This window comes from Carica papaya, chromosome 2 (genome assembly GCF_054855325.1).
Source record: "Carica papaya isolate Zhongbai chromosome 2, ASM5485532v1, whole genome shotgun sequence".
Lineage (NCBI taxonomy): Eukaryota > Viridiplantae > Streptophyta > Magnoliopsida > Brassicales > Caricaceae > Carica > Carica papaya.
Window position 1 is genome coordinate 29431228 of NC_142310.1, and position 26006 is coordinate 29457233.

General features: G+C 34.5%; 1 protein-coding gene across 1 annotated transcript; it reads left to right on the plus strand.

Annotated features, from left to right (window-relative positions):
• The first annotated feature begins 951 nt into the window (after positions 1-951).
• Positions 952-14626, plus strand: TOM3 (tobamovirus multiplication protein 3). Its single transcript, XM_022054307.2, has 11 exons — positions 952-1325; positions 1759-1849; positions 1947-1999; positions 2086-2178; positions 2261-2332; positions 4068-4140; positions 4257-4302; positions 12887-12950; positions 13041-13094; positions 13374-13451; positions 14168-14626. Exons 1-11 carry the CDS (start codon positions 1161-1163, stop codon positions 14258-14260), a joined length of 882 nt encoding a protein of 293 aa, XP_021909999.1. The 5' UTR covers positions 952-1160; the 3' UTR covers positions 14261-14626.
• Positions 14627-26006: the final 11380 nt, after the last annotated feature.

Below are 26006 nucleotides of genomic sequence, written 5' to 3' on the forward strand. Positions count from 1 at the left end.
GCTTGAGATATACTAATACAAATATAGTGTCGATTACACCAAAATTCAAGAGCAAGAATAGATATATGTCTTGAACCATTGTTCTCATCAAAGAATGACAACCTTTCTCTATCATCTCTCCCAACCCGTTTTCTACATCCAAACCAAAACTTATTTTCCAAATATGATTTTATTTTTTCTTCTTAGTCTATCATATTTCTATAATTTCCCACATTGATGAATGATGAGTTCAAGGTTATGAGGTTTTGAACTATAATTATTTTTTTTTTTGAAGTTTTGTGCATAAGTTTAATGGAAAAGAGAACAATTTTATGATTTATTTTTTTAAAAAAAAAATGAGTGAAAAAAATACTCAAAAATTTTAAGAGAACAAACTATATATAACAATTATAAATGTTTTACGTTTTTACGGTAAATGTTAACGTTAAAATATTAAAATTTAATTATTATGTTAATTATGAGTAAAATTACTTTTACATAAAATTTATTTTTATATTATAAAAAAGGTCATGTACGGTAAATAATTTTTCGCATCATAATTTAGAATACTAAAATAAAAACTTAACACAGGAAGACAAGTTATCATCAAGCTTTTAAAGCTTTTAGACAACAAAATTATAGTGTCTTGGCAGCTTGAAAGAGGTTATTTGTCAAGCTTTTTTAATAATTTAATTTTGGCAAATGGATTATTTACACGATTAAAGAAGAAGAATGCACATTATAAGAATCTAAACAAGATATGTGTTAGTAACTTCTCGATGTTTCCTTTTTAGGCCAGAATAGGAAATCGGTCAGATTTTTATCTAGCCACCGTGCATGGATAAGGTTTCCTTTTTCTATTTTCAACCCCAATTTTTAATACGGTGAAAACGACACGTGGAACTATGGAGAGAGCGTGGAATGTCCGCGCAACGCGACGCGTATAATAGGCCATATTCCCTTCCCCGCACACCCAACCCTCCGTATCTTCGCCGGCCGTTGTGCTCTTCCACATCGGCGAGAATTGTGAGAAAGCAAAAATAAGGACGATAAACAACGGCGTGATTCGATTCTTCATCGTAGTAAGAAAGAAGAGATAAATAACAAAACTGGCAAAGAGAAATTTTGTTTTTGGTGTTGAAGAGACAATATAACTGTTGAAAAATCTCGTTGACGGCGGGATGGGGCGCAGCGATGTGGAGGTTATCTCGGCGGAGATGGTGATGGCCTACAATCTGAAAGAGGCCTCCAACTGGTGGGAAGACATTAACAAGTCGCCTGTTTGGCAGGATCGCACCTTCAATGTCCTCGCCGGTCTTTACGGTCTGGTCGCGGCTGTCGCTCTGGTACGCTCTCGTCGTACGTATATGTGTGTTTCTCATTGTGCGATTTGCCGAATTATCGCAAGTGGATCGTGCATGGATTTCTCCCTCAATTTGCTTTCAATGATTGCTTCACTATTGGTGCATACGCGTACGGGCTGTGTACATATGTAGTTGTGTTGGATGTTACTTGAATTTGAAATTAACTATTGGTGACGTTTTCTAGGGTTTCCAGCTGAAGATTGGAATTTATGTTTTTTGGTTTCAAAATCTTGTTTAGATTTAAGCGAGGTGAATAGGATAAGCACGATAAGAATGTTTTAGTTCTTTTTTTAAATGTGATTTGAGTTCAATTGTCTTTCAAAGCACGGTACGTCCATAGCGGGAATGTCTGTTTTAAATGTAGTTTAGAAATGGAAATTTGTTTTAATAGTTACGATTTATATTTGGTTGTTAGGTTCAACTGGTACGGATACAATTGAGGGTTCCGGAGTATGGTTGGACCACGCAGAAGGTTTTCCATTTTCTCAATTTCCTGGTGAATGGGGGTCCGTCTCCTGGAATTGGATTTTAATTTTCCCTTAATATTCTCGTGGGTTTTTATTTTCTCTGCGTTGCATTAATCATGTATTTTCTACCTTGCAGTTCGAGCTATAGTTTTTGTTTTCCGCCGGAATATACAACACTTGCATCCAGAGGTTTGTGTTGACTTTTGAATGCTTCTTTCAGCTTGTTGCCCTGGGAATTTCTTCTTACTCATGGCTTTAAATTGGTTATCTGTTAGATTGTGCAACATATCCTGCTGGATTTGCCAAGTCTTGCTTTCTTCACAACATATGCGCTTTTGGTTCTCTTTTGGGCTGAAATTTACTATCAGGTTTTGTTGATACAGGGCATATTTGCTTTTCTATTTATGGTTTATCTGCCTAAATTATAACTCCAATCGATGAATGAAACAGGCACGCGCTGTATCTACTGATGGACTGAGGCCAAGTTTCTTTACAATTAATGCAGTTGTGTATGCACTTCAGGTGAAGTTCTCCTGTCCATCCTTTTACTACAATTCCTTGCCAAAGGGAGGATTTGAAGTTGAATTCCTTCTATATGGAAGCTGTGTCGGATTTCTTAGAAACTGATAAAGCCATCTATGGCCCTCAAGCTTCTTTTCCTATTTTACGTAGTATTGTCAAATTTCTATTAAGAGGTAGGGTGGAGTGCATCTTAAGCAAATTTTCGTTAGTGGATAAAGGACAGAATCAATTGTTTAATAAAGTTAGTCAGTGGCTTTGTGTACAGTGTAGTCCTGAAAATCTGAACTAACTCTTTTATTATGTATATATATTCGTTATGAATAAGGTAAAAAATTATGTCCTGCACATTAGAAATTTTCATCCTTGGTGGAAATGGAGTTGCTAAGTATTATTTGAGGATGTAAATCAGTGCAATGAGAATTAAATAAATTGTGATTATGGTTGATCGGATTTCTTTCAACCCTATTGAGTTTTCTCATTCTTTTGCAGTTTTTTGTCCTAGGTGGGGTGGAGTTTTGGGGGGTGAGAAGGGCATGATTGATCAATTGACTCTATGTGGGCTCCAGTCAGTTAATAACTTGAGTTTGATCTTTTGAAAGCTAGTGGTTTCTATCCAAAAAAAATTGGGTTAATGGTTTCTAGGCTTTGGACAAATGTGATAGTCTAGGAACTTTGTAATGATATAATTTTGGAATTTGTGGGGTTTTTTGTTGTGATGGTCATATTAGCGAGAACATTAAGGATTTGGATGTGGAGATTGTAATAATCTTATCCTATATAAAAAAGATACGTGATTGATGAGTAATCCTAAGGGTATAAGTCATTCCAGTAACTTGATTTAAAGCTCTTATACTCCCGGGATTTGGTTTTGAAAAGTTTGTGGACCGATAATGCTTGGGTTCGAAGCATTACAGGGTGTTGAAGGACATTTATCTGCATCAATTAGCTTCTGTAATACAAGGTTCGGGTCCTTCTCATGATTGTCCTAGTGAGAGAGTTTTCTTTGTTTCACTGCAATATTAAGCTATTTCACAAAGTCTTAGTTGTGGTATTTCTTGGAGTCATGTGCATGCATGCATGCACAGTCCAGGAGTTTTCCTTGTAAAACCCTAGATTGTGTTAGGAGCTTCAAGCATGAACTTCTCTGTGACTTGTGTGAATCAATGGGAGAGAGAACTAAGAAGCTTTTTGAGAGATGAAGAGAAGAAGGGAGAATTTAGAAAGGATTCTAGAGACTGCTGATTGATTCAGAAATTCTGGTAGGCAAATTATAGCATGATACCCTTTGGTACATCCTTCCTATTTTAACCAGTACAAGCAGAAAATCCAAAATAGCAAAAGAATGGCAGAAAACAGAAATTTCTGACAGCCCTACCTACGGGTGTTTAGCTAACCAGCTGACTCATTCCTGAAAATTATTCCATATCCTAAATACTCCTGATGTGGCCGCCAGCTTATTATGCAGCTTGTGGCTTCGTTCTTTTCTGGTAATAAACCTACAAATGTTTCCCTCATTTTTCTGCTGAAGTCTTAACAAATAGCTGCTCCACCACTTCTGTTTATGAAGTTGGTGCAACTTATTTTTGGCTCAGGATGCTGCAGGGTTTATGCTGGATATTGATTTTAAAAAACTGGAATTCAATTATCTGCGTCATTGAATTATTTATTAGTATAGTGCATATGTTATTAAATGTTTTAAGTAGACAATTCTTCCATTTGGTCAAATTGGTTCCAGATTGCTATGTGGTTAATATTATGGTGGAAGCCTATCCCAGTTGTGGCCACCCTATCTAAGATGTTCTTTGCAGGTATATTTTGCTTATGTGTTATGTGTTTTGTATCTAATAGATAGTAATTAGTTGCTTGGCTTTGTCATGACCAGTGGCACTTAGTTTTAACGTGTCTTTCACATGTGTATTGGCAGGTGTTTCTTTGTTTGCAGCTCTTGGGTTTTTACTTTATGGTGGAAGGTAAGATTTCAGCTTACTGTTTCCCAGGTTTGATTTGACTATGAATTTCTCCAAAAGTTAGGTTGTGGCATTCTGAATGTGCTAAAAATAGTTGATTATGTATTTTATTGAATGTCACAGCCCTATATATATAGGTTTTCTAGAATAAAAAAGAAAATAAACAATTAATTATATAGAGTATATTTTGCTCTAATATTCTTTAATCTAATTTACATAAGATACACTCTTTAGCACTCCATCTCAAGTTGGGGAATAGATATTGTTCATCTCTAATTTACCAGTGATAGTCTAGAATGTTGGATTGTTCAAGTATTTAGTTAACACATCTACTAGCTGTGAACTGGCAGACATGTATGGAGTACATATTAGACTATCATCAAGTCTCTATTTGATAAAGTATCTGTTGACCTCGATATACTTAGTCTGGTCATGTTGTATGAGATTGTATATGATATTTATAACTGACTTGTTGTCAAAGTATAGGTGCATAGAACTTTCTTACTTGATTCTCATGTCTTCAAAATTTTCTTTTTATCCATAGTAGTTTATGTACCTCTTGGACCATTACTCGAAATTCTGATTTTGATTTTGCACTCGATTTGGCAAATATATTTTGCTTGTTACTCCATGTAATTAGGTTACTCCTAAGGATGGTACAGTAACCTTATATTTTCTGTCTACCACTAGTCCTGCATAATATGCATTTGTATAGATTTATAGAAGCAACCTATCACTCTTCCTAAACAAGATTCATTTCTTTGCTGATCCCTTTAAGTAATGGAATACTTTATAGGTTGCTTGTAAGTGCACTTTTTTAGGGTTGTACATGAACTTACTTATATCATTTACTGTGTAGGCAATGTCTGGTCTTGTGCAAGACAGATATATTAGTCTCTCAACTAATCTCTTATATATATCCTTATCTGCTAGTGTATTTATTTCTGCCACTCCCAATTTATGTTCAGGATCAACATGATTATTAGATGCCTTACATGCTAGTCTGTCAGTATCTTTTAATAACTTATTAATGTACTTCTATTGAGATATGAGGATCCTGGATTTTGAGTGGACAACTTTAATTTCAAAGAAATACTTCAACTTATCTAACTCATTAATTTTGAATTCACTTGTAAGACATTTGTCATTAATTTTTCTTTTGCATTATCTACTGTTACAATAATGTTATCAACATATACTAGGTAAGCTGTAAATCTCTCTGTCTTTGAGTGTTTGACAAACAGAGAGTGTGATCTCCTTGAGTTCACTTATTTCTCAGACGTATTATTACCTTTGCGAATCTGACAAACCATGCTCTTGACGATTGCCTGAGTCTATAGAGTGCCTTTTTTTCAGTTTACATATTTTATTGGGTTCTGTTTCTCTGGCAAACTTGATGGAATTTTCATGTAAATTTATTCTTCCAAGTCTCTATCCATGAAGACATTCTTCACATTGATCCACACTGCGTTCATCTTGGTTATTGGTAGTCTATTCTATAAATGTGTATAGGCCTTTGCCTATAGTTTCTTGTATTTGATTGTGAACAACCACTTGAATCTCACATATTTTTTTCCTATGTTTGGTTCTTCTCTAATGCTTGCATTCCCACATTCGTAGCGTTTTTCCATTTTTTACAAGATAACGCATTAGGTGAACATACTCAATATTCAAATTTGTAAGGAAATTTGTATGGGACAATGAACACATATCAAATGACACAGACTATGGGATGTGATAAAGAAGACACATTTTCTGATAACTTTAAAAAATGTAATAGGTATATTATTATCATACTGTATAGGTTTTCTGGGAGTTACCTCAGTTTTAGAATCAATGTCGGATTTTTGGACCGACCTAGGCTCAGAACTTGGATTTCTTTCTCCTCATATACACCTGAATGAACCTAGAGTTAGCTGTGTTCTCTTGAATAAGTGAGTTCTCTAGTGGTTCTAAGGGTTTTCTTGTGATGGTGGTGTTGGAGTATGTGGCGAAGGCGATAGGATAAAATCAGTCAAAAATTTGTATCTTTTCTTCTTATATAAGTTTCCACTCAATATAAGGTTGGATGAAATATGATTCTTGTTCAATAGAGGTGAATTCGTAGACACAAAATTTTTGTGTGGGCGGATTGTTACATTTGTACCTCATTTGGAGATGAGTACTTTATAAACAAACATTTCAAGGGCATTGGGATCAAGTGAAACTCTTTGATGACAATGAATATGAACGAAAGTAATTCAACCAAATATCTGAGAAGATGGTTTGTGATACTTATTTCTGGATAAAACTTGGAGTTTTCTTTTGTTTTTTGAGATAAAAGAGAGGAAATTGTATTGAGTGTAGACACCTAGGGGGTGCCGCTTATGTACAAAAAATTTACAAGTCAATGAGTATATTTACAATAAAACGAAAATCAAGGCTAAGAAGGTTATGTCCTAGAATAATGGACCCAAAAAGTGAAACCATTTGTCCATGATGTTGCTAAAGCTTTCTTCTTTGCCTTCAAAAGCTCTTTTGTTTCTTTCTTTATAGAGGATGCAAAAGACAGTGAGAGGAATAAGTCGAAGTTTCTTGTTTCCTTTACACAGAAATTACCAAGCCTTCAATTCATCTTTTATAGAGCCGACAGTAACCCATTTAATACCAAGGAGCCCATAGACCATGGTCCATAAATTTTGAGTGAAAGGGCAGTGAAGTAGGAGATGAATGCAAGATTCTGCATTTTCTTTGCAAAAGAAGCATCTATTGGTTAAGGTTATACCTCTTTCCATAAGAATTTCGATGGTAAGGATCCGTTCTCTTGCTGCCTCCCAAGCAAAAAAGGAAATGCAACAGGGGGCGTTGGTCTTTCAAATCATTTTTGCCGAAAAATCAGAATTCCTCACCTCATTTTGGCCAGCCAAATGGTAATAGAATGTTTTGACCGAAAAATAGCTATTGTTACTGAGAGACCAGTGAAGCTTATCCTCTTTATTGGTGGGTTGAAACTCGGCAAGGAATGATAATAGATTTTCATATTCTTCAACCTCCCAGTCTTGCAAGTTCCCGTTAATTGCAATGTTCCATCCACTGCCATTTTCAACATCAAAAGCTTTTTCTACCAACATGTTCTTGTCTCTGGAGATTGCATAAATTAGTGGGAATCGGTTCTGGAGCTTGGATGGGCCACACCATCGGTCAGTCCCAAAAAAAATTTTACTGCCCCTGCCTGCAGCTCAAACCAAACAGTCGAAAAAGCTATTACTGATGTTTGTAATGCCTCTCCAAAGACTTTTGCCATAGGTGTTATGTCCCCCGTTGTGAAGCTTCTGCCTATCGCTTAAATTCCACTTGCAATCTATGACTTTTTTCCACAGATTATCACCCTCATTCCGAAATATCCATATCCATTTGCCTTGGAGAGCTTTGTTTATTGTGGTGAGGGATCTTAGATCTGGAGTCTCCACATTTTTGTGTCTTCTTCACATTATCTCATTTTACAAGGTGGGGTTTTCTCTTATTTTCTTCACTGCCCCAAAGAAATCTACATTGAATCTTCTCAAGTCTTTTAGCCAATTTGACCGGGATGGTGAGACGGAAAGAAAATAAGTTGGAAGATTGGAAATGATGCTTTTAATCAGAGTTAATCTTCCACCCTTAGGAAGGAAGTTCCTTTTCCAACTTGCAAGCCTTTTCTCAAATAGATCAATGACCGGATCCCAACTTGATCCATCCTTATAATTTGCACCAAGGGGAACACCTAGATATTTGATAGGAAGTTGGGAAACTTTGCAGTTCAGCACACGGGCAAGAGAATCGGCTTCATTATTAGCCCCATACCGACTAATTCAGACTTTCCCATATTAATACAAAGCCCGGAGACAGCTTGATCCATCCTTATAATTTGCTTGGAAAGAGAGTAATGTACACCGTAGATTGAGGAAAGTGCTGACTTCAGGTTGGCAGAATAGTAGTGTAAAACTTGGAGAATGCTTCAAGAGGGTTTTTAAAGTCTAGAATGCTAGAAGATAAGCGGTTGATAATATAGGTGCTTGTAAGGACTGCTCCACTCAATATTGTTTTGGGATGTGATTTTGGAAGAGGAATTCTCTAATGATGGTTAGCTGCTGGATTCATGGTGGCCGAGGATGTAGGCTGGCCTCTTTTAGGGTTTTCTTATTTAGAGAATGAAGGCTGAATATAATTTGTAAAATGTTTAGGGTTTTTAATCTAGAGTTCTTATACCATATTAAAAATGGTTGATTGTGTATTTTATTAACAATCAAGTCCTATATATACATGTTTTTTAGAATAGAAAATTAAACAGACAATTAATTATATAGGGTTTATTTTACCTTTATACCCTTTAATCTAATTTACATAAAATATACTATCAGTATGTTACATATTGTTACAGATGAATTCTGCATGTACGGAGGAACATAATATGTGCTCTTTCTTTTTGTGAAAGGAAATCTATATGCCACTAATTTTTTGTCTTTTCATCCGCTTTAAACTTGTAATTGCATAATTAGCTTAAAGAACCTATCTTTTTCTACATGCTTAATAGAAGCAAAATTAATATTTTTTCTTCAAACCACGATAATGATACTTCTTTCTCTTGCATACAACTTTTTGAAAAGTCTCAGCATATTAAGTTCAGCATATTACTAACCATGATTGGAGGTCTATGTTTAGAAGGTTTGTAGGATAGGAGCTAAATTTTTTTGGTATGTGTCCTAGTCGTGCATGGTTTGGCCTTTCTACAATGTGGTATGTCTTCAAAGTTCTGAACTAGTAGTGACATTTATAGTCAGTGAAGTAGATATAGAAAAACTATAACTTGGCCTGGCTCAACCATATGCAAGATTGATGCTAGATGTTGGTCTGACACAACCTAAAATGTGCATGTGGAAATTTTGAAACCTTAAGATATGATATGCAAATTCAAACAGATTAGCAAAGTTTTTAGGATGTAAAGTAGTGAAACTACCGATTAAATACTCGGGCATGCCTTTGTGTGTTAATTACAAAGATGCGAGGATGTGGGATCCTGTTATTGCAAGATTTGAGAGGAGACTTGTTGAGTAGAAGAGGAATCTACTCTCCGAGGATAGATGCCTAACTCTCATAAGAAGCACACTGTCCAATCTTCCTATTTATTACATATCCCTTTTAACAATTGCAACGAATATTGTCAAGAAATTAGAAGCAATTCAATGTAGATTCCTTTCGGGTAGCTCGGTGGAAAGAAGGAAATACCACTTGGTAGCATTAGATGTGACTAAAAACTACTAAGTTAGAGGGGATTAGGTTTGAGATCTTTAGCTAAGATGAATCAAGTGCTTTAGGGGAAGTGGATATGATGCTTTATAAAAAAAAGAGGCATTATATGGAGGAAGGTTACAGAGGCGAAGTTTGGTACGATGGATAAAGGGTGCTACTCCAGAGTTTTGTCTAGACCACACTGTACGAGGCTGCAAAAAAATATCTATGTGGGAGAGGAAAAATTTTTCGAATGCATCAATTGGAGAATTGGAAATGGGGAGAGAATTGGATTTGGGTCAGATTTTGGCTTGAAGGAGGTGCATTGAGAGCCAGGTTCCCATGGTTTTTTGCAGTTGCGCAATATAAGGAGCTTTGTGTTAAAGAGTCATTTAGAGACGGTGGAGGATGTAGGGAGTGGCATGTGGAGGCAATGCGAAATCTCGATGACTGAGAAATAAACGAATATGAATCACTCTTGAATTTTTTGGTGTTGGTTTCACTGAAAGAGAATTATGACCAACCAATTTAGAACCTTAGTGCAATTGAGAACTTCACTGTTGGATCTTTCTACAGATATTTGACAAGAAAGAACATGTCGAGAATAATTTTCCTTTTAGGCGAATTTGGAGGGTGAATACCCTTTCTAGGGTAGCTTCTTTCGCTTGGGAAGCAGGTCGTGGGTGTATATTGACCATCAATAAGCTAATGAGGATTTGAAAGATCATGGTAAACTGATGTGCCCATTCGCATATAATTTATGGTCAATGGCATATGAGATTATGGGATTCAGTTGGGTTATGGCTGGAATTGTGATGGATGGCATGGAAGGGTATTACTGCCTGGAAAAAATATTTGGGGCTTATTTCCCTTAGAATTTTTTGGGTTATGTAGAAATAAAGAGCAGGAGAGTCTTTCATGGGGTGGAAGAGGATATTAATAAGATTCGAGACAAATGGTTCCAAACCTTAGGTTTTTTGGTTATGAGTCAACCATTGTATTCCATGAAGAATTTGGGAGAACTAACTGATATTTTTACTGATATATAAATAATTTTGTACATGGGTTTGCATCCCGTTGTGCTTGTATTTAATGATATATTTTATACTTTTTATTTTTTAAGAAAAAAAGATATGACATGCAAATTAAGATTTTTCTACTTAACCCACACGGGCTCTGTAAAGAATGGGGATTGATTGTCATGTAAGAGCATCGGTATCACTGACAAGGTCTGACATTTATTTCTAACTTTTGGGCATAGTGCATAAATTGAGTGATTTGCTAATCATGAGTTTGTGTTTTTCTGAAGTAGTTTTTCTAGAAGGTCAAAAGACCATTTGCAAAATGTGTATCTTCAGTTGAAGGTGGGGAATGTTTCTCATTTTCTTCCTTGGGATGATTGCCATGTGGGGGAGGCATCCTTAGCTTCTTGTTTTCCATCTTTGTAAACTCTCCGCTGGACATAGTTTTCCTATTTTGTCTTTATGAATCACCTTGATGGTCATGCAACCTGAAATCTAGTTTTCCGGTTTTGTCTTTGTGAAGCACCTTGATGGTCATGCAACTTGAATTTCCTTTTTCTTTAAAAATCTAATTGACTGAGAATTGTCATATTTTACCTCTGATTACTTGATTCCTTTTCCCTCCTCTCCTGCCCTTGATTGTTGAATGTGGACCTTAGATTCTTCAAGGGTGTATGGTTATAGTTTTAGAGTTTCTTAGTTGCTCTCCTATTAGCTGGCCTTTTCTCTCCACTTTGGAAAGTGAAAGTTCCCTCTAAGGTTAGAACCTTTTTCTAGATTGCGTTGCTGATTAGGTTAAGACTAATGATATATTTTGATTTGTAGACTTCACAAAACTCTCCCATAACTGCTTGATTTGCTTTCAGAGTTTTGTCTAGAGCTCTGACTTCATATTGAGGTGTCTTGAGGGTTTGGAATAGACTATTTTCTTCGGCTTTTTCTGGATATGTCCTCTTGAGTCTTGACCTCAAGTTCTTATTCTACACCTTAAGGATAGTTTTGCATGGCTGAGGAGCACATGGTGCTGTCGAGGGGGGGCTAGTTTCTCAGGGTACCGGATCATAAAATTGGAGCAGAATGCAAAGAGTATTTAAGCAACAGTCTCAGTTAACTGCTATCCTTTTGGATAGTAGTGTTCCTCGTTTTCTCGGAGTTATGGCCTGTGCTTTTTTTTTGGGGTTGGGGGGAGCGGTTGGGGGTGAGGGGGTTGTATATGCTGCGAAGAGATAGAATGATAGAATGCTATGTTGTCTTGATGTCTTTGTTTTCTTTGCTTCTTTGTTTTTCCTTTTTGTTGCAGGAGAACTTGCCCTCTCCAACTACTTTGTAATTAATTTATTATCTTCTAATTATTTTTCTTCTTTTATAAACTAAGAGTATATCTTCAATTTTTATAACAATAATATAATAAGACTTGGTTAAATTTTCTTTGGAAGATCATCTCATCTCAACTGGCATTTAACAAACAATCACATTAGTCTAGCCTTTTATGCCTCATGGTCAAGGATAATAACAGGGTGACAACATAGGTCCTGTTCCACCTTCCCTTGGCTGGTGGAAATAAGACCCGATCCCCATCCTTCAAATTCTAACCATGGATTCAGTATCCCACAGTTACTGCTGTGGATAGCTCTATAATATATCATCAGTATTTTACCTGTCACTGCCATCTCCCCTCCCCCCTCTCCACTGTTTAAGTTTCTTGACCTTTTGCTGGCAACAAAAGCCTTCTATCTTCTCCACGTTCCTCTCTCTCCCTCTCCCAGTCTCTCTGTCTGTCTCTCCCTCCCCCGAGTATTATTCGATATATTTTTAATTTTACTGGGAGGAGATGTCACTGCACCCTGAGAAAGCAATATTGGTCATTTGGTTCATGGTTGATTCTTCAATATTGCTTCATTTAGCTAGTCTAGCTGGCATATCCAGCCCATTTTTGAGCAGTAAAAAGTTACACACATCCAAGGATGAGAATCTACAGTCTCTTCTTCCACCACACTTCACTTCTAGATTAAATGCCATTTGACTATAGAGACTTGTATATGCAACCTAACTCACTATTTAGGATGTGGAACAAATTGAAATAGTGTTATTGGCTCCATCCAACATATAGTAGGAAAAATCAACAGTATGATACCTCTTTATCTCATCAATTTCGAATGTTCCGACTTTAGACATCTTCCTTTTGTTTGAACCGGTGCCAATGGATGAAAAATGACTTCTGAATGCTAGCCATCTTTTTCTTACATGGCTTACTTTCTGATATTCATATTCTGAAAAAGAATGTGAATTGTCCTCTTCTCACATTTATCTTCTTGCAGGCTCTTCTTAATGTTGCAACGGTTCCCTGTAGAATCAAAAGGACGGCGTAAGAAACTGCAGGAGGTGATCTTTTCATTTATTTTATATATATGGATTGTGCTATCTGTAATCTATTTCATTTTCAATTGTTTTAATCTGCTTCTGGCTTGGCAGGTTGGTTATGTGACTACCATTTGCTTCTCATGTTTCCTCATCAGATGCATTATGGTTAGTTTGTTATGATATTCTTTACTGTCTATATCAACATCTACGTTAAGTATACTAAAATAAGTTACCTGCATTAAAAAGTGAACAATAGATGGTTAGATCTTGGTAAATTACTTTCAAATGGAAACATAGTAATCAATGAACCTACGACTTGTTTTGAAATTTACTGTTTAAAGTTGATAAAGTGAGTCTTTGCCTAGTGAATTGCGGGCTCAAGGTTCCATTTCTTCTTTATCCTATGTTCATCTAATTAAGATTTAATTGTTGTTTATGCTCTAGATGTGCTTTAATGCATTTGATAAAGCTGCAAATCTTGATGTATTGGACCATCCAGTTCTGAACTTCATATATTACCTGGTAAGTTCTCCTCGATGGATGTATGATATTTCATTGGAAAACAAATCTCTTGTACATTTTAATTGTGAGATAGTTGAAGGATTAAGCCTAGTTTTTGATTGTTGCCTCTTCTCCTATTAACAAATTTCCTTCTTAAAACTTACTGCTCTTCTGTTGAAATAAAGTCAATAATTTCTTAATAATGAAGGTTTCTTTTTACACATGGAAAATCTAGTTGAGTCAAAACTCCTACGCGAATTGTGGGTAACAATGTGAATGACAATCTGGGTCTTGTTTGGACGCTCAGTTAAAGTGCCGTGTGTGTGACAAAACACTGCTGGTGGCCTATGATTGGGCGTTTTATAGAGAGTATCAAACTAAGATCTTCCTGTTATTAGCCATGTGATGGCAATTGCAGCATAGAATGTCAAAAATCTAATTTTTTAACCAATACACCGATGACCATACCATACATGTTAGCCATACTAATCTTCAAACACGTTCTGAGAATATTTTTGTTTGCTCCAGCTTTTGGAAGTGGCAGCTTTGATGTGTCAATTGATTAAATTTGTGGCATTAGTCATAACCTACCATTTTTTCTCGTGGAACTCTAAAATTGTTCATGACTCCTTCTGTTTTAAAGCCTTCTTAGATTCAGAAGGCTAAGAATATCAATTTCTTTTATTGTCTTGTTTATATTTTCCCCTCTTATGACAAGCTTTTTCCTCTCCTTGCAGTTGGTTGAGATATTGCCCTCTTCTTTGGTCCTCTTCATTTTGAGGAAGCTGCCACCAAAACGAGGTATCACACAATATCATCCCATACGCTGATCCAAGCTATATACAGCAAATGCAGTGAAAACAAATGATGCTTTCACTTGAAGCATGTTCATCTACCCGTAAGGGAGAACAAACACAATGGGGAGATATAAGTTGACCATTTTGTGTTTGCAGTCAGGCATGGATTCTGAATTGTCAAAATTTCTGTAATTGGTGTTTGTAGATTTGTTGGAAAATACATCAACCTATTACATCTATTGTTGTTTGTATGTGTTGCGGTTTTTGCATTTAGCGTTTCCTTATGGTTCTGCATTAGAAAATGACTCTTCTTTTGAAGGAAAAATAATTGTTGTATGGTTAGGAAAAGAAAGTAGAGATCATACACTTTCGGCTAAATATCATCTAATTATTTGTTTATACGAGCAAGGCATGATGCTTCTTGATGGGAAATTTGTATTAGAATACAGAGGAATTTCTACTGATACCATAACATGGTAAGTGTCATGCATTTATAATTTTGGAATCTTGATAAATCAAATATTGTGTAGAGATTTCAAGCAAATTTGAAGAATACAATCTAGGATTTCAGTTGCCTTACCTGGGTACGGTTTGTTGAGCAAGAACTTGGCTAAAATATCCATCCTTTGGGATCTGGCAAACTGAATGAGCAGCTGAATTTTTCACAATGATTGAGTGAGGAGATCTTCTGGAGCTTTCTTCTGTTGTATCTTCTTTTTGGGGGTAGTCTTTTGTTGTTTGTACAAGCAATATGATTACTTTTCTCAGGGGGGAGAAAGTTGACTGAGCAGCTAACAACCATTCCTACGAACTCTTCTACCAGTCTAATCTAATTGTCAAAAACACTCAGCTTCTTGGTTTTTAGCTTTTTCTTTTAGATAGCTTTTGTACCATTTTTCTGTCTTCTGTGAAATGGCGGTAAATAATTTTAATGGACGACTCTGTTTCTTCTCAAACTTGGCAGATCAAGAATTTAACTATACTTTATAATTCTGAAAAGACAGAGCTCCTTCCTGTTCTTTTTGTAATTTTTCTTTTTACCATTTTTCATTTGCCCTCTGCTTTTCACTTGATTTAAATTGATAGGCTTGAGCTTGTCAGCCCAGTTTACACCAGGTACTTCTGCGGAACCAATTGCAGTGGGATTCTAATCCATCTCCATCTTTCGCCTTAATTCGTGTTTTACCCATTTAAAGAAATATAAGACTCAAGTTTTTTAAAGCTTAGAAAAAAAGGGTTAAAAAGAGCCTAGGGGAGATTATCAAATTTCAGTAATATAGAAAATTTTGAAAAGGCATAATCAATTTTAGTAAACCTTAATTGATTTTAAATTTTTTCCTACCTTCAACTATCGAAAGACACTGTAAGTTCAAGCAGTTTTATCATCATTATTTTAAATTTATATTTCTCAATGAGGTTATAAATAAAATATTATTTTAATTATATTATTAATCTTGTTATGTTTGTATTATATATTAGTTGTGTTTTTTTTCTTCTAATTCAATTAAAGGTTGTGATAATTAGTTTAGTATAAGATATTTTTAGTAATTATTGTTTTTCAGTATTTTAGTGGTGAGATCACTACAAATATATAATCTAGCGGGTTATAAAATAGACATTTAAGTTTAATAGACCTTCTATTGTTCTTTAATGAATTTATCAAATGTTTATAACATTGGTGAATACTAGTGAAACTCTAACAAATTTTAAGTTACTTGTCTAACATAGCCATTATAAAAGCACACTAGAAGCTTGAATAAGATGAAATGAATTTTTGCTCACAAACGATGATGCTAACTATTAGCTTGAACAAGATCAAGTAAATTTATATCTTTATCATGCATCAATTTCACCTCTCAAATTTTTTATAGGCTTATCAAAACTCTTAAATTGGAGTCAAAATGAGAAAAATTTATACTTAAAATATGAGGATAAATTTATTGCAATATTAATTAAAAATTTAAAAGATCACAATTATACTACTTGAGATCTAAAGAAGCAGCAACAAGAATCCTTTTAGGTCCCAAAAACGTGCTTTGATCCTAAGACAATCTTTACATATTAGTACTTGTCTGTAGGTTTTAAAACAATCCCACAAAATGCTGCTTCAAAGTACATATTTACTTTTACATAGGGAGTTGTATCATAACAATATAAATTTCAAAAATATGTTGTCTTGTCTATAACTAAAACCGAATATATTATAGCAATTGAAGATTGTAAGGAACTACTATGGTTAAATAGGTTTATTCAAGAATTGTGTTTGAGGCAAAATGAATATGTAGTTAACTATGATCGTTACGATGCTCTAAATTTGAGTAAAAATTTTACATATCGTTGTCGTACTAAACATATTGATGTGAGATATTATTGATTTTGTGAAGTAGTAAATAATCATGAAGCATTGGTAAAGAAGATTCATACTGACAAAAAAGTTAAGCTAATATATTAATAAATGTGGTGATTCGGGACAAACACGAGTTCTATGATAAAGCGATATGATTGAGCTTTTAGTGATTGTTAAGGAACATGCATTCTCTCCATTGGTTGAAAGGAAGATTGTTAAGTGGGTCCATCATATATTACACAAAAGGACTCTCTCTTTCTATATACATATATATACAGGAGTTGGTGTCTTTTTAAAATTTTGTATGTGTGTGTTTGTGTAGGAGGACTAGGAACCCTAAACCGAATAGAAAAAAAATCATATAAAGGGAGAGACTTAAGTTGCATGAGAAAAACATAGAATAAGAAAAAAAAAAAAGGTTGCAACATTTGGAAAAAAAGAGAGAAAAGAATTTCTTTTCGATGCGCGAAAATGAAATAAAAAATGTTAAAATTCTTTTATTCTTCGATTAAATATTTTGATATTTTTATTCAAAAATATTTTAAAAAATATTTTTTAGTATTTATCTACGAACAGGGAGATTTGAAGGGTATTTATCTAAGGAGATATGTGGATACTTATTGATTATAGGATTAAAATTTGTAGTTATTATGATGTGAACTCACCTAACTAGTGCACTGTTCGAACACGTACTATAGCAGTAAAATCACAACTAATTGATATTATTTGGCCAACGATTAAGAGAATGAGTATAAACTAAAACTTAATAACAAAAAATAATAATAATAAATTAGGATTAATTAACAATCAAGATATAATGACAGTTAAGATCTTAGAATCCATCATAAGTTCAACTATGAATTTTCTTAATTCAATCTATAACCAGAACTTTCCTCTAGTATCATTCAATCATGTAGTAATCTCTTTCTCAAGATCAATTACCCTACCTACTTCATAATAACACACATATCTCTATGCATTAGTATGAATCGGTGTGTTAACATTTAATCATTAAATATATAGATCATACCAAGTATCTCTACTCACATTCAATCTATTATACTAACTTGATATTCTAATGAATAATCAACCTCTCAATCCAATTATTCATCATAAATCAATAAATAGGTGATCAATCTATTTATGCATTAATTTACAAGATAACACATAGGGATTGGAGAAAAAGTCTTTCATAGATTATATAAAGAAATTATAAAATATTCCTTAGGGTTTCATTAAAGATCCCAACAGAAAAGTTTAGTTACACATCCTAAAGAAAATCACAAGAGTGAAATCTAAAGGAAATATAAAACGATTAAGAATAATCGACTAGAAGAAGTTCTTGATTTCTGCAACCGTCTTCTCTTTTCTCCTCCTCCAGTCTTTTTTTTTTTTAGGTAATTCCCCTTTTATATAGTTCCAGACCTAATACTCTGACAAAATCCAAATATCACCTGACACGTCCCACAACCGTGTTAAATTGGTATACAGCCGTGTCTTCCTTGAAATTATGTTAATTTTTAACTTTTAGACACGACATAGCTGTGTCTCTCAGACACACGGCCGTGACTCCCAAACACACGACCATGTCTTTTTCACTAAGTGAAACAGAAATGTTGCCTTCTTAACACATGGCAGTGTGTTAACCTAGTATAAGGCACACGGTTGTGTGTTATCCTAGCATAAGGTACACGGCCGTGTCTTCCAAGAACATGGTCGTGTCTCGCTCCTCCTCAGAAACAGAAACGTTGGCTTCTTAACATAAGGCCGTGTGTTAACCCGATAAAAGGCACACAGCTATGTCTTTCAGGAATATGGTCATGTCTCACTCCTCCTCAAAAACAGAAACGCTAGCACCTTAACACATGGTTGTGTGTTATGGTGATGTCTCCCATATCTTCATGTTTTAATCCTTTTTTTCGGAATCTTATTCCAATTCACTCTAATTTGCTTCTAAGTCCCAAAAATCATTCATGAAAAGTGTCATTCGTAATATCCAAATTTTATAACCCAAAACATAATCAAAATTAATTGGCAAAAGAGTAGGCATACATGCAACTTTGTTTTTACTTTTTTTAAGCACCGTATTAGTTATCCGAAATGTCAATCAAACTTTTTATACAAGTGCAGACATTGTGATGTCAACCTCCGGTTACTCAGTTGGTCACACTTTCGAATGGCCACTAGATCTACTCATAACCACCATTTTATTTTTCGAGCTAGATCGGTCCACTAAGGAGTAAACTCTCCTTACCAAAGGCAACTGCATTCCTAGGGCTCAAACTTGAGACCTCTGGTTAAGCTAGCATAGTGCTGAACTGCTAAGCTATGCCCATTGGTGGTGTAAAATTGAGTGATCAGATGAGTATTTTATTTTTATTTTTTCTTTTTGCATACATATATATCTAATTTTATATCAAAATACGCTTTCTTTTGTAAATAGTTTTTTAGTTTAGACAAAAGAATAAATTTTACGAATCAAAAGATGTAGAAATTCCAAACTCTTAAACTTGGAAAACTAACTAAGGTCAAATACTTCCATTGCTAACTATTTCCACAAACAATCTTATCCCAATATATGTAGATTCAATTTCATAATTATCATCATAGGTAGTCATGACACAACAGAACACATCAAAATCAAACCATGAAACTTCATTAAGATTTAGAGGATAATTAACAAATATAAAAAATTAGAATACCACTTCCCTACACTTAAATACGACAATGTCCCCATAGTTCGTAAAGTAGAAAAATGAAAACAATGACGACAAAAAGACGAAACTTTCTTGAAATTTCGATGGAGTAGGATCCACCGTAGCCTTGGTGAAATTTGTGAAAAACCTAAGAACATACTGACAAATACTAAAGGAAAACTAAGCAAACAAGTTTATAGTAAAGGAGAGAAGGGAACTAAGAGATATAAAAGGCAAAGATATACTAAAAAATAAACATAAAAAATGAAAATAAAAAAATACAAAAGTGAGACTAACTATATAAAGGTGGGTAGGGTAGAGGCTAAAATCCTATATGCTGAAAGTATGCCATTATATAATGCTCTATTTGCCTTTGACGTTCTTCAATTCTTTCTTGTCCCATATTAAGTTGCTATAATCTCTCATCTATGGTTGAACTTGAACTAGAATTTGCTCCTACATCGACCTAGGGAGAACTAGGCTCACTCTTATCCATAGGTCCCGACCACTTTGATTTTAACTTATCCAGTGGTTTTTTAGTTGATGGGTTGTCTTTCTCTTCACTAGAGCTACGAATCTCCTCAATTCTAAAGTTTTTTGGTGCATGAAACTGAGGTCTCACTTCTAGTAAATCTACTTGCTCCTTAACTTCTTCATTCTTCATGTCCCTCATTTCTTCATTTATGATACCTTGTTCTAATGCATCTTTAAAGTAATTTTTCTGAAAAATACATTGTACGACCATATCGAATGTATGAATCATGAAACAAGTATCATCTGAAGTACATACATATTTCATGGATTCATACATATAAAAAAGTAAGTTCATCATCAAATACCCTAAGAGTCAATTTACCATCTTGAACATCAATTAAAGCTCTAACAGTTGCTAGAAATGGTCTTTTTAGGATAATTGGTATCTCAAAGTTCTCTTCCATATCTAAAATCACGAAATCTATTGAAAATATAAACTTATCAACCTTAACTAGCATTTTCTATTGTTCTAACTGGAATTTTAATAGTTATATATGCTAATTGCAAAGTAATCCTAGTAGATTTAGGTTCTCTCAATCCTAGCTTCTTGTAAGTATCATATGGCATCAAATTGATGCTAGCTCTTAAATCACATAATGCTTTTTCAATTGAAAGATCACCTAAGTTACATAGAATTGTAAACTTATCTAGATCCTTCAACTTTTGTGGCATCTTGTTTTGTAGAATAGCTGAACATTCTTCGTTAAACATCACCATTGCCATGTCTTCCAACTTCCTTTTATTGGAGAGAATCTCCTTTAAGAACTTCGCATAGCTAGGCATTTGTTTTAAAGCTTCAACCAAGGGAATGTTAATATGCAATTGTTTAAAAATATCCTAAAACTTACCAAATTGCTTATCTTTTTGTTGTTGTTTCAATCTCCCTGGATATGGAATGTTGGAGTGTTCTCCTCTTCGATTAGGCAGTTCTTTTTCTTGATCTCTTTCCCTATTTTCATATTTTTCCTTATTTGGGTTGCTCTCATCTGCTTGTGTTCTCTTCCTTGGTTCCACTTCTACTAATTGTTTTCCACTCCTCAATGTTATAACATTCGCATGCTCTCTTGGGTTGGTCTCTATGCTGCTTGGAAAAGTTCATTGGGCACGCTCGAAAATCAACTTAATCAATTGCCAATTTGGTTCTCTAGACTCTTGATGGAGGTTTCATTATTTTGCAGTCTAGTGTTCGTTACTGTCATGAATTCGGCGAGCATATCCTCCATGTTTGGCCTTTGTTCAATGGGGGGTGGAGCTAGTTTTAGCTTGTCTCTGATTATTTTGGTTGCCCCATTAAAAATTAAAGTGATTCCTCCATCCAAGATTGTAAGTATGAGAATAAGGATTCCCTTGTTTTCTTGGAGCGTTGCCAACATATTCCACTTGTTCAGTTTGTTGAGACAAACACTCTTGTTGAGGTTCAGAATTCTGAACTCACACTGGTTACATTGTTACCATAGTTATGTTGTCTATCTTCTTAGTTAAGGCCTCAATTTGTGTAGATAGAGCTGTATAGTTGTCAATATTATGTAAGTCGACATTCTTTCTTGATGAGGATCTCTCATTCTCCCATTAGTAATTATTGTTTGTCATATCCTCAATCAACTTGTAGGCCGCCTAAGGTGTTTTATTATTCAATGTTCCTCCAGCTACTGTATCAATCATGGTCTTGATGTTGGTGGTGAGACCATTGTAGAATATCTGCACTTGAAGCCACATAGGTAGATCATGGTGAGGAACTCTCCTTAGCAAATCCCTATAGTGATCCCAAGACTCATACATTGATTCTCTATCTATTTATGCAAATGTGGTGATGTCATTCCTCAACCTAACTGTCTTTGAAGGGGGAAAGTACTTGGCTAGAAAATGTTGAGCCATGTCCTCCCAAGTAGTGATGGAACTAGCTGGTAACGAATTCAACCAAGCCTTAGATCTATCCTTCAATGAGAAAGGGAAAGTCTCACTCTGATTACATTATTGCTCACTCCATTGTGCTTGAAAGTGTCATAAATCTTTGGAAAATTTAGCAATATGCTCATCAAGATCTTCAACTGGGAACTCTGTTATATCATTTAGATGATAGTTAGCTTAATCTCAATGTTCTTAGCTGCTACAGCCGGCTTTGTGACACTTGTTTAATTCCAATAAGAGATAAAATAGCATAATCCATCATTGTGCGCTCTCTTCGCCCTTCCGGTTTGTCACCAATTGTTGTTGTTCCTCTTCTCAATGAATTTCTGACACAAGACGAGAGTCGTCTCCTTTTTACTTGTGCTCTCAGTCTACGATAAGTTCTCTTGATTTCTGGATAAAAAATTAGTAGTTCTTCGTTACTTCTGGTCATGCACTACAGAACCCCCTGCAAATAGCTAGCAAAACAAAACAAATAAAGAAAAAGTATTAAATTAATAAAAATCAGTCAATGCTAATATTGCTAGTATTAGTCTCTGGCAACGATGCCAAAAACTTGTTGTGATGTGAACTCACCTAGCAAATGCACTAGTTTGAAAATGTACTATAGCGATAAATTTGGATATCGTCCCACGATGACTAATATAACAATTACTAGAATCACAACTAATTGATATTATTTGGTTAATGATTAAAAGAATGAGTATAAAGTAAAACTTAATAACAAAAAGAAACAATGAATTAGGATTAATTAACAATCAAGATATAATGACGGTTAAGATCTTAGAATCCACCCTAAGTTCAACTATGAATTTCCTTAATTAAATCTACAACCAGAACTTTTCCTCGCTTTCATTCAATCATGTAGCAATCTTTTTTTTTAAGATCAATTATCCTACCTACTTCATAATAACACGCAGATATCTATGGATTAGTATGAATCGGTGCATTAACATTCAATCATTAAATATATGAATCATGCCAAATATCTCTACTCACATTCAATCTATTATGCTAACTTGATATTCTAATGAACAATCAATTTCTCAACCTAATCATTCATAATAAATCAATTAATATATGATCAATCTATTTATGCATTAAGCCACAAGATAACACATAGGGATTTGAGAAAAAGTCTTTCATAGATTGAATAAGAAAATCACAAAGTATCCTTTAGCGTTTCATCAAATATCTCAATAGAAAAGTTTAGTTACACATTTTAAAGAAAATTGTAAGAGTGAAATCTAAAGAAAACATGAAACAATTAAGAATAACTAACTAGAAGAAGTTCTTGATGTCTGCAACCGTTTTCTCCTCCTTCAGTCTCTTTTTTTTAAAAGATAATTCCCCTTTTATATAGTTCTAGATCTAATATTCAGACAAAGTTTAAATTTGACCTGACACATCCCACGACCGTGTCGAATTGGCACACAGTCGTGTCTTTCTCGAAATTACATCAATTTTCATATTTTAAACACGATAAGGTTGTGTTTCTCAAACACACGATCGTGACTCCCAAACACACTGTCGTGTCTCTTTTACTGAGCAAAACAGAATTGTTGTCTTCTTAACACATAGTCGTGTGTTAACCCAGTATAAGGCACACGGTCATGTCTTCCAAGAACATGGTTGTGTCTCACTCCTCTTTAGAAACAGAAACGTTTGCTTCTTAACACATTGTCATGTGTTAACCCAGTATAAGGTACACAGTCGTGTCGTCCAAGAACATAGTCATTTCTCGCTCCTCCTAAGAAACAGAAACACTAACTCTTTAACACATGGCCATGTGTTATGGTGATGTCTCCCACATCTTCATATTTCAACCTTTTTTCGCCTGAATCTTGTTCCAATCCACTCTAATTTGCTTTCAAGTCCCAAAAATAATTCCTGAAAAGTACCAAAGACAATCCAACAACATATGTGGCAAAAATCAATCAAAATCAACTCAAATAAAATAGAAAATATCTATAAAATTTAATTATATAAGTGGTTAACTTAGGATGTTTTACTCTTTAATTTCCTAATTATGGATTTCATTTGAAGTTTGATCCGTAGTTTTTTCCTTTTATATTAGAGAGTTTTCATATAAAAATTATGTTTTTGTGTTATGTTTTATATTTGGTTGTTTTTTGCAGTAAGATTGAATTTTCTGTGACTAGATTTAATTAAATTTACACAATTAATACTATATAAATTATAACAGTCTCAATCTAAGTATATTAAGTTATTCACATGATTTTGCCCTTTGAAGACTCTACTAATGATTGCTTGCGTTTGGGTTTCTAACGAGCAAGGCACTCTCACTTGTAAGTTTGCTTATAACTTCATAAGTAAGCACACACTTAACATGAGCAATATGCGTTGGAACTAGGTTTGGAAGATCAAATGCACTGAAAAATGGAATGTTGATGTACCCTATGTTAGGAAGAATAAGACATTAAGCTTTAGTGGCTTGTTTATGAAGCATAAGACATTGCTTTAGTGCTTTTTGATTGACATTTACAAGATATTTATTTTTTTAAAGCTCACTTCGAAATAATTTTGTTTGCTGCTGATCCTTTTTCTTTTAAGAGAATTGTATAGGACTCAAACTCATGCATATCTTGGCCAAAATGTCAAAATAACTTTCTTGATTCATTCATTCATGAACTACTGGAATGCTCCATTAGATTTCTAGGAATTTGAAATAAAAGAAAGTAACTTATTATTCATACTGCAAGTGGATGTACCATTCCCTGTTTTTCTTGGCCAAAATGTCAAACTGGGTTTTTGATTCATACATTAGCTAAATGGAATATTCCATTAGATTTATAGGAAAATGAAATAAGAGACATTCAGTTTGGACTCATACTGCAAATGGATATGATCTCATGGTTTAGTGGGAAATGAAAAGAATATGTTATACAGGAGTATGAGTATATGTTTCTGAAGCATTCATCTTTTCTTTATTAGTATTGTTGCTAGGATACAGGTAAATGATTCTAAATATTGAGTGCCTATTTTCAAGTTGTATAAGAAGAGTGTTAAAAAAGATTAATCACTAAAGCATGCACAATCATACCAAAATAAAAACAGAAAGAAAAGAACACAAGTATTTTACGTAGTTCGGCATTGTGCCTACATCCACGGACAAGACCGACAAAAAAGAATTTTACTATGAAATCTGATAATACATCACCAATAGGTTAGCAAACTTATTTATAAAGAAACTAGTAAAGTTCTTCCAAAATAAAAAATCTATAGGATATACATAAAAAAATTTCAAAGACAAATACAAAGAAAATCCAAATAAATTATTTTTAAAATATAGATAAATATTGCTAAAATTCAAGACACACCAATAAATCTTTTCCTTGGCTTGAATTTCCTCTATCATTAAAGCAGCTAACCATCTTGTCGCATCGTCTTGCCAACATGTCCCCACTTGGGCGCTATTGAGTATCACATACTCCAGCCAAGTTTAGGGCACACCAAAACTTGCTATTTGATCCCTGAATAAAGTGACATCTGTCATCAAGTTCTTCACACACAACACCAATTATCTGATCAACATCTGAACTGCCTAGTTTCTACAAATCAACTGGTCTCGCAACTAAAAAGTTATATGCAACGAGATTCTCATACCTTTGTGGTCGTCTAATTTGTTTTCTTTCTCTGTCCGTTATAATACTATATGGTTGTTATTGATCAGGTGCACTACCACCTTCTTGATTAAGATCATGCACTTCATTCTCTGGACCATTGGACTGAACTACAAATTTTGCTTGTTCTCTGACATTGTGATCTGATTTTGTTATTGTCTTCCCCTTCTGACATTCTAATGAAGCAGACTAATTAAATGTCATATCTCTGTTGATAATCAACCTCGAAGACTTGGGATCACTACACCACAACCTATAGCATTTCACTCCAGATGCATACCCCAAAAATATGCACTTCTTTGCCCTTGGCTCAAGATTACCATCCCTAACATGAGCATACGCAGGACAACCAAACACTCTCAATTGAGAGTAATTAACATGTAACCCAGACCATATCTCAAAAAGAGTCTTACTCTCAATAGCTATGAATGGAGATCTGTTAGTCAAGAAACTAGCAGCATTCATAGTTTTAGTATAAAATTCTTGTCCCACACCTGAATAAGACGACATGCTTCATGGCCTATCACAAAGCGTCATATTCATGCGTTCTGTAATACCATTTTGTTGTGATGTCCCAACACAAGTGCGGTGTCTCATTATATATTTCGTACTGCAGAAGTCATCAAACTCATGATTGCAAAATTCTAACC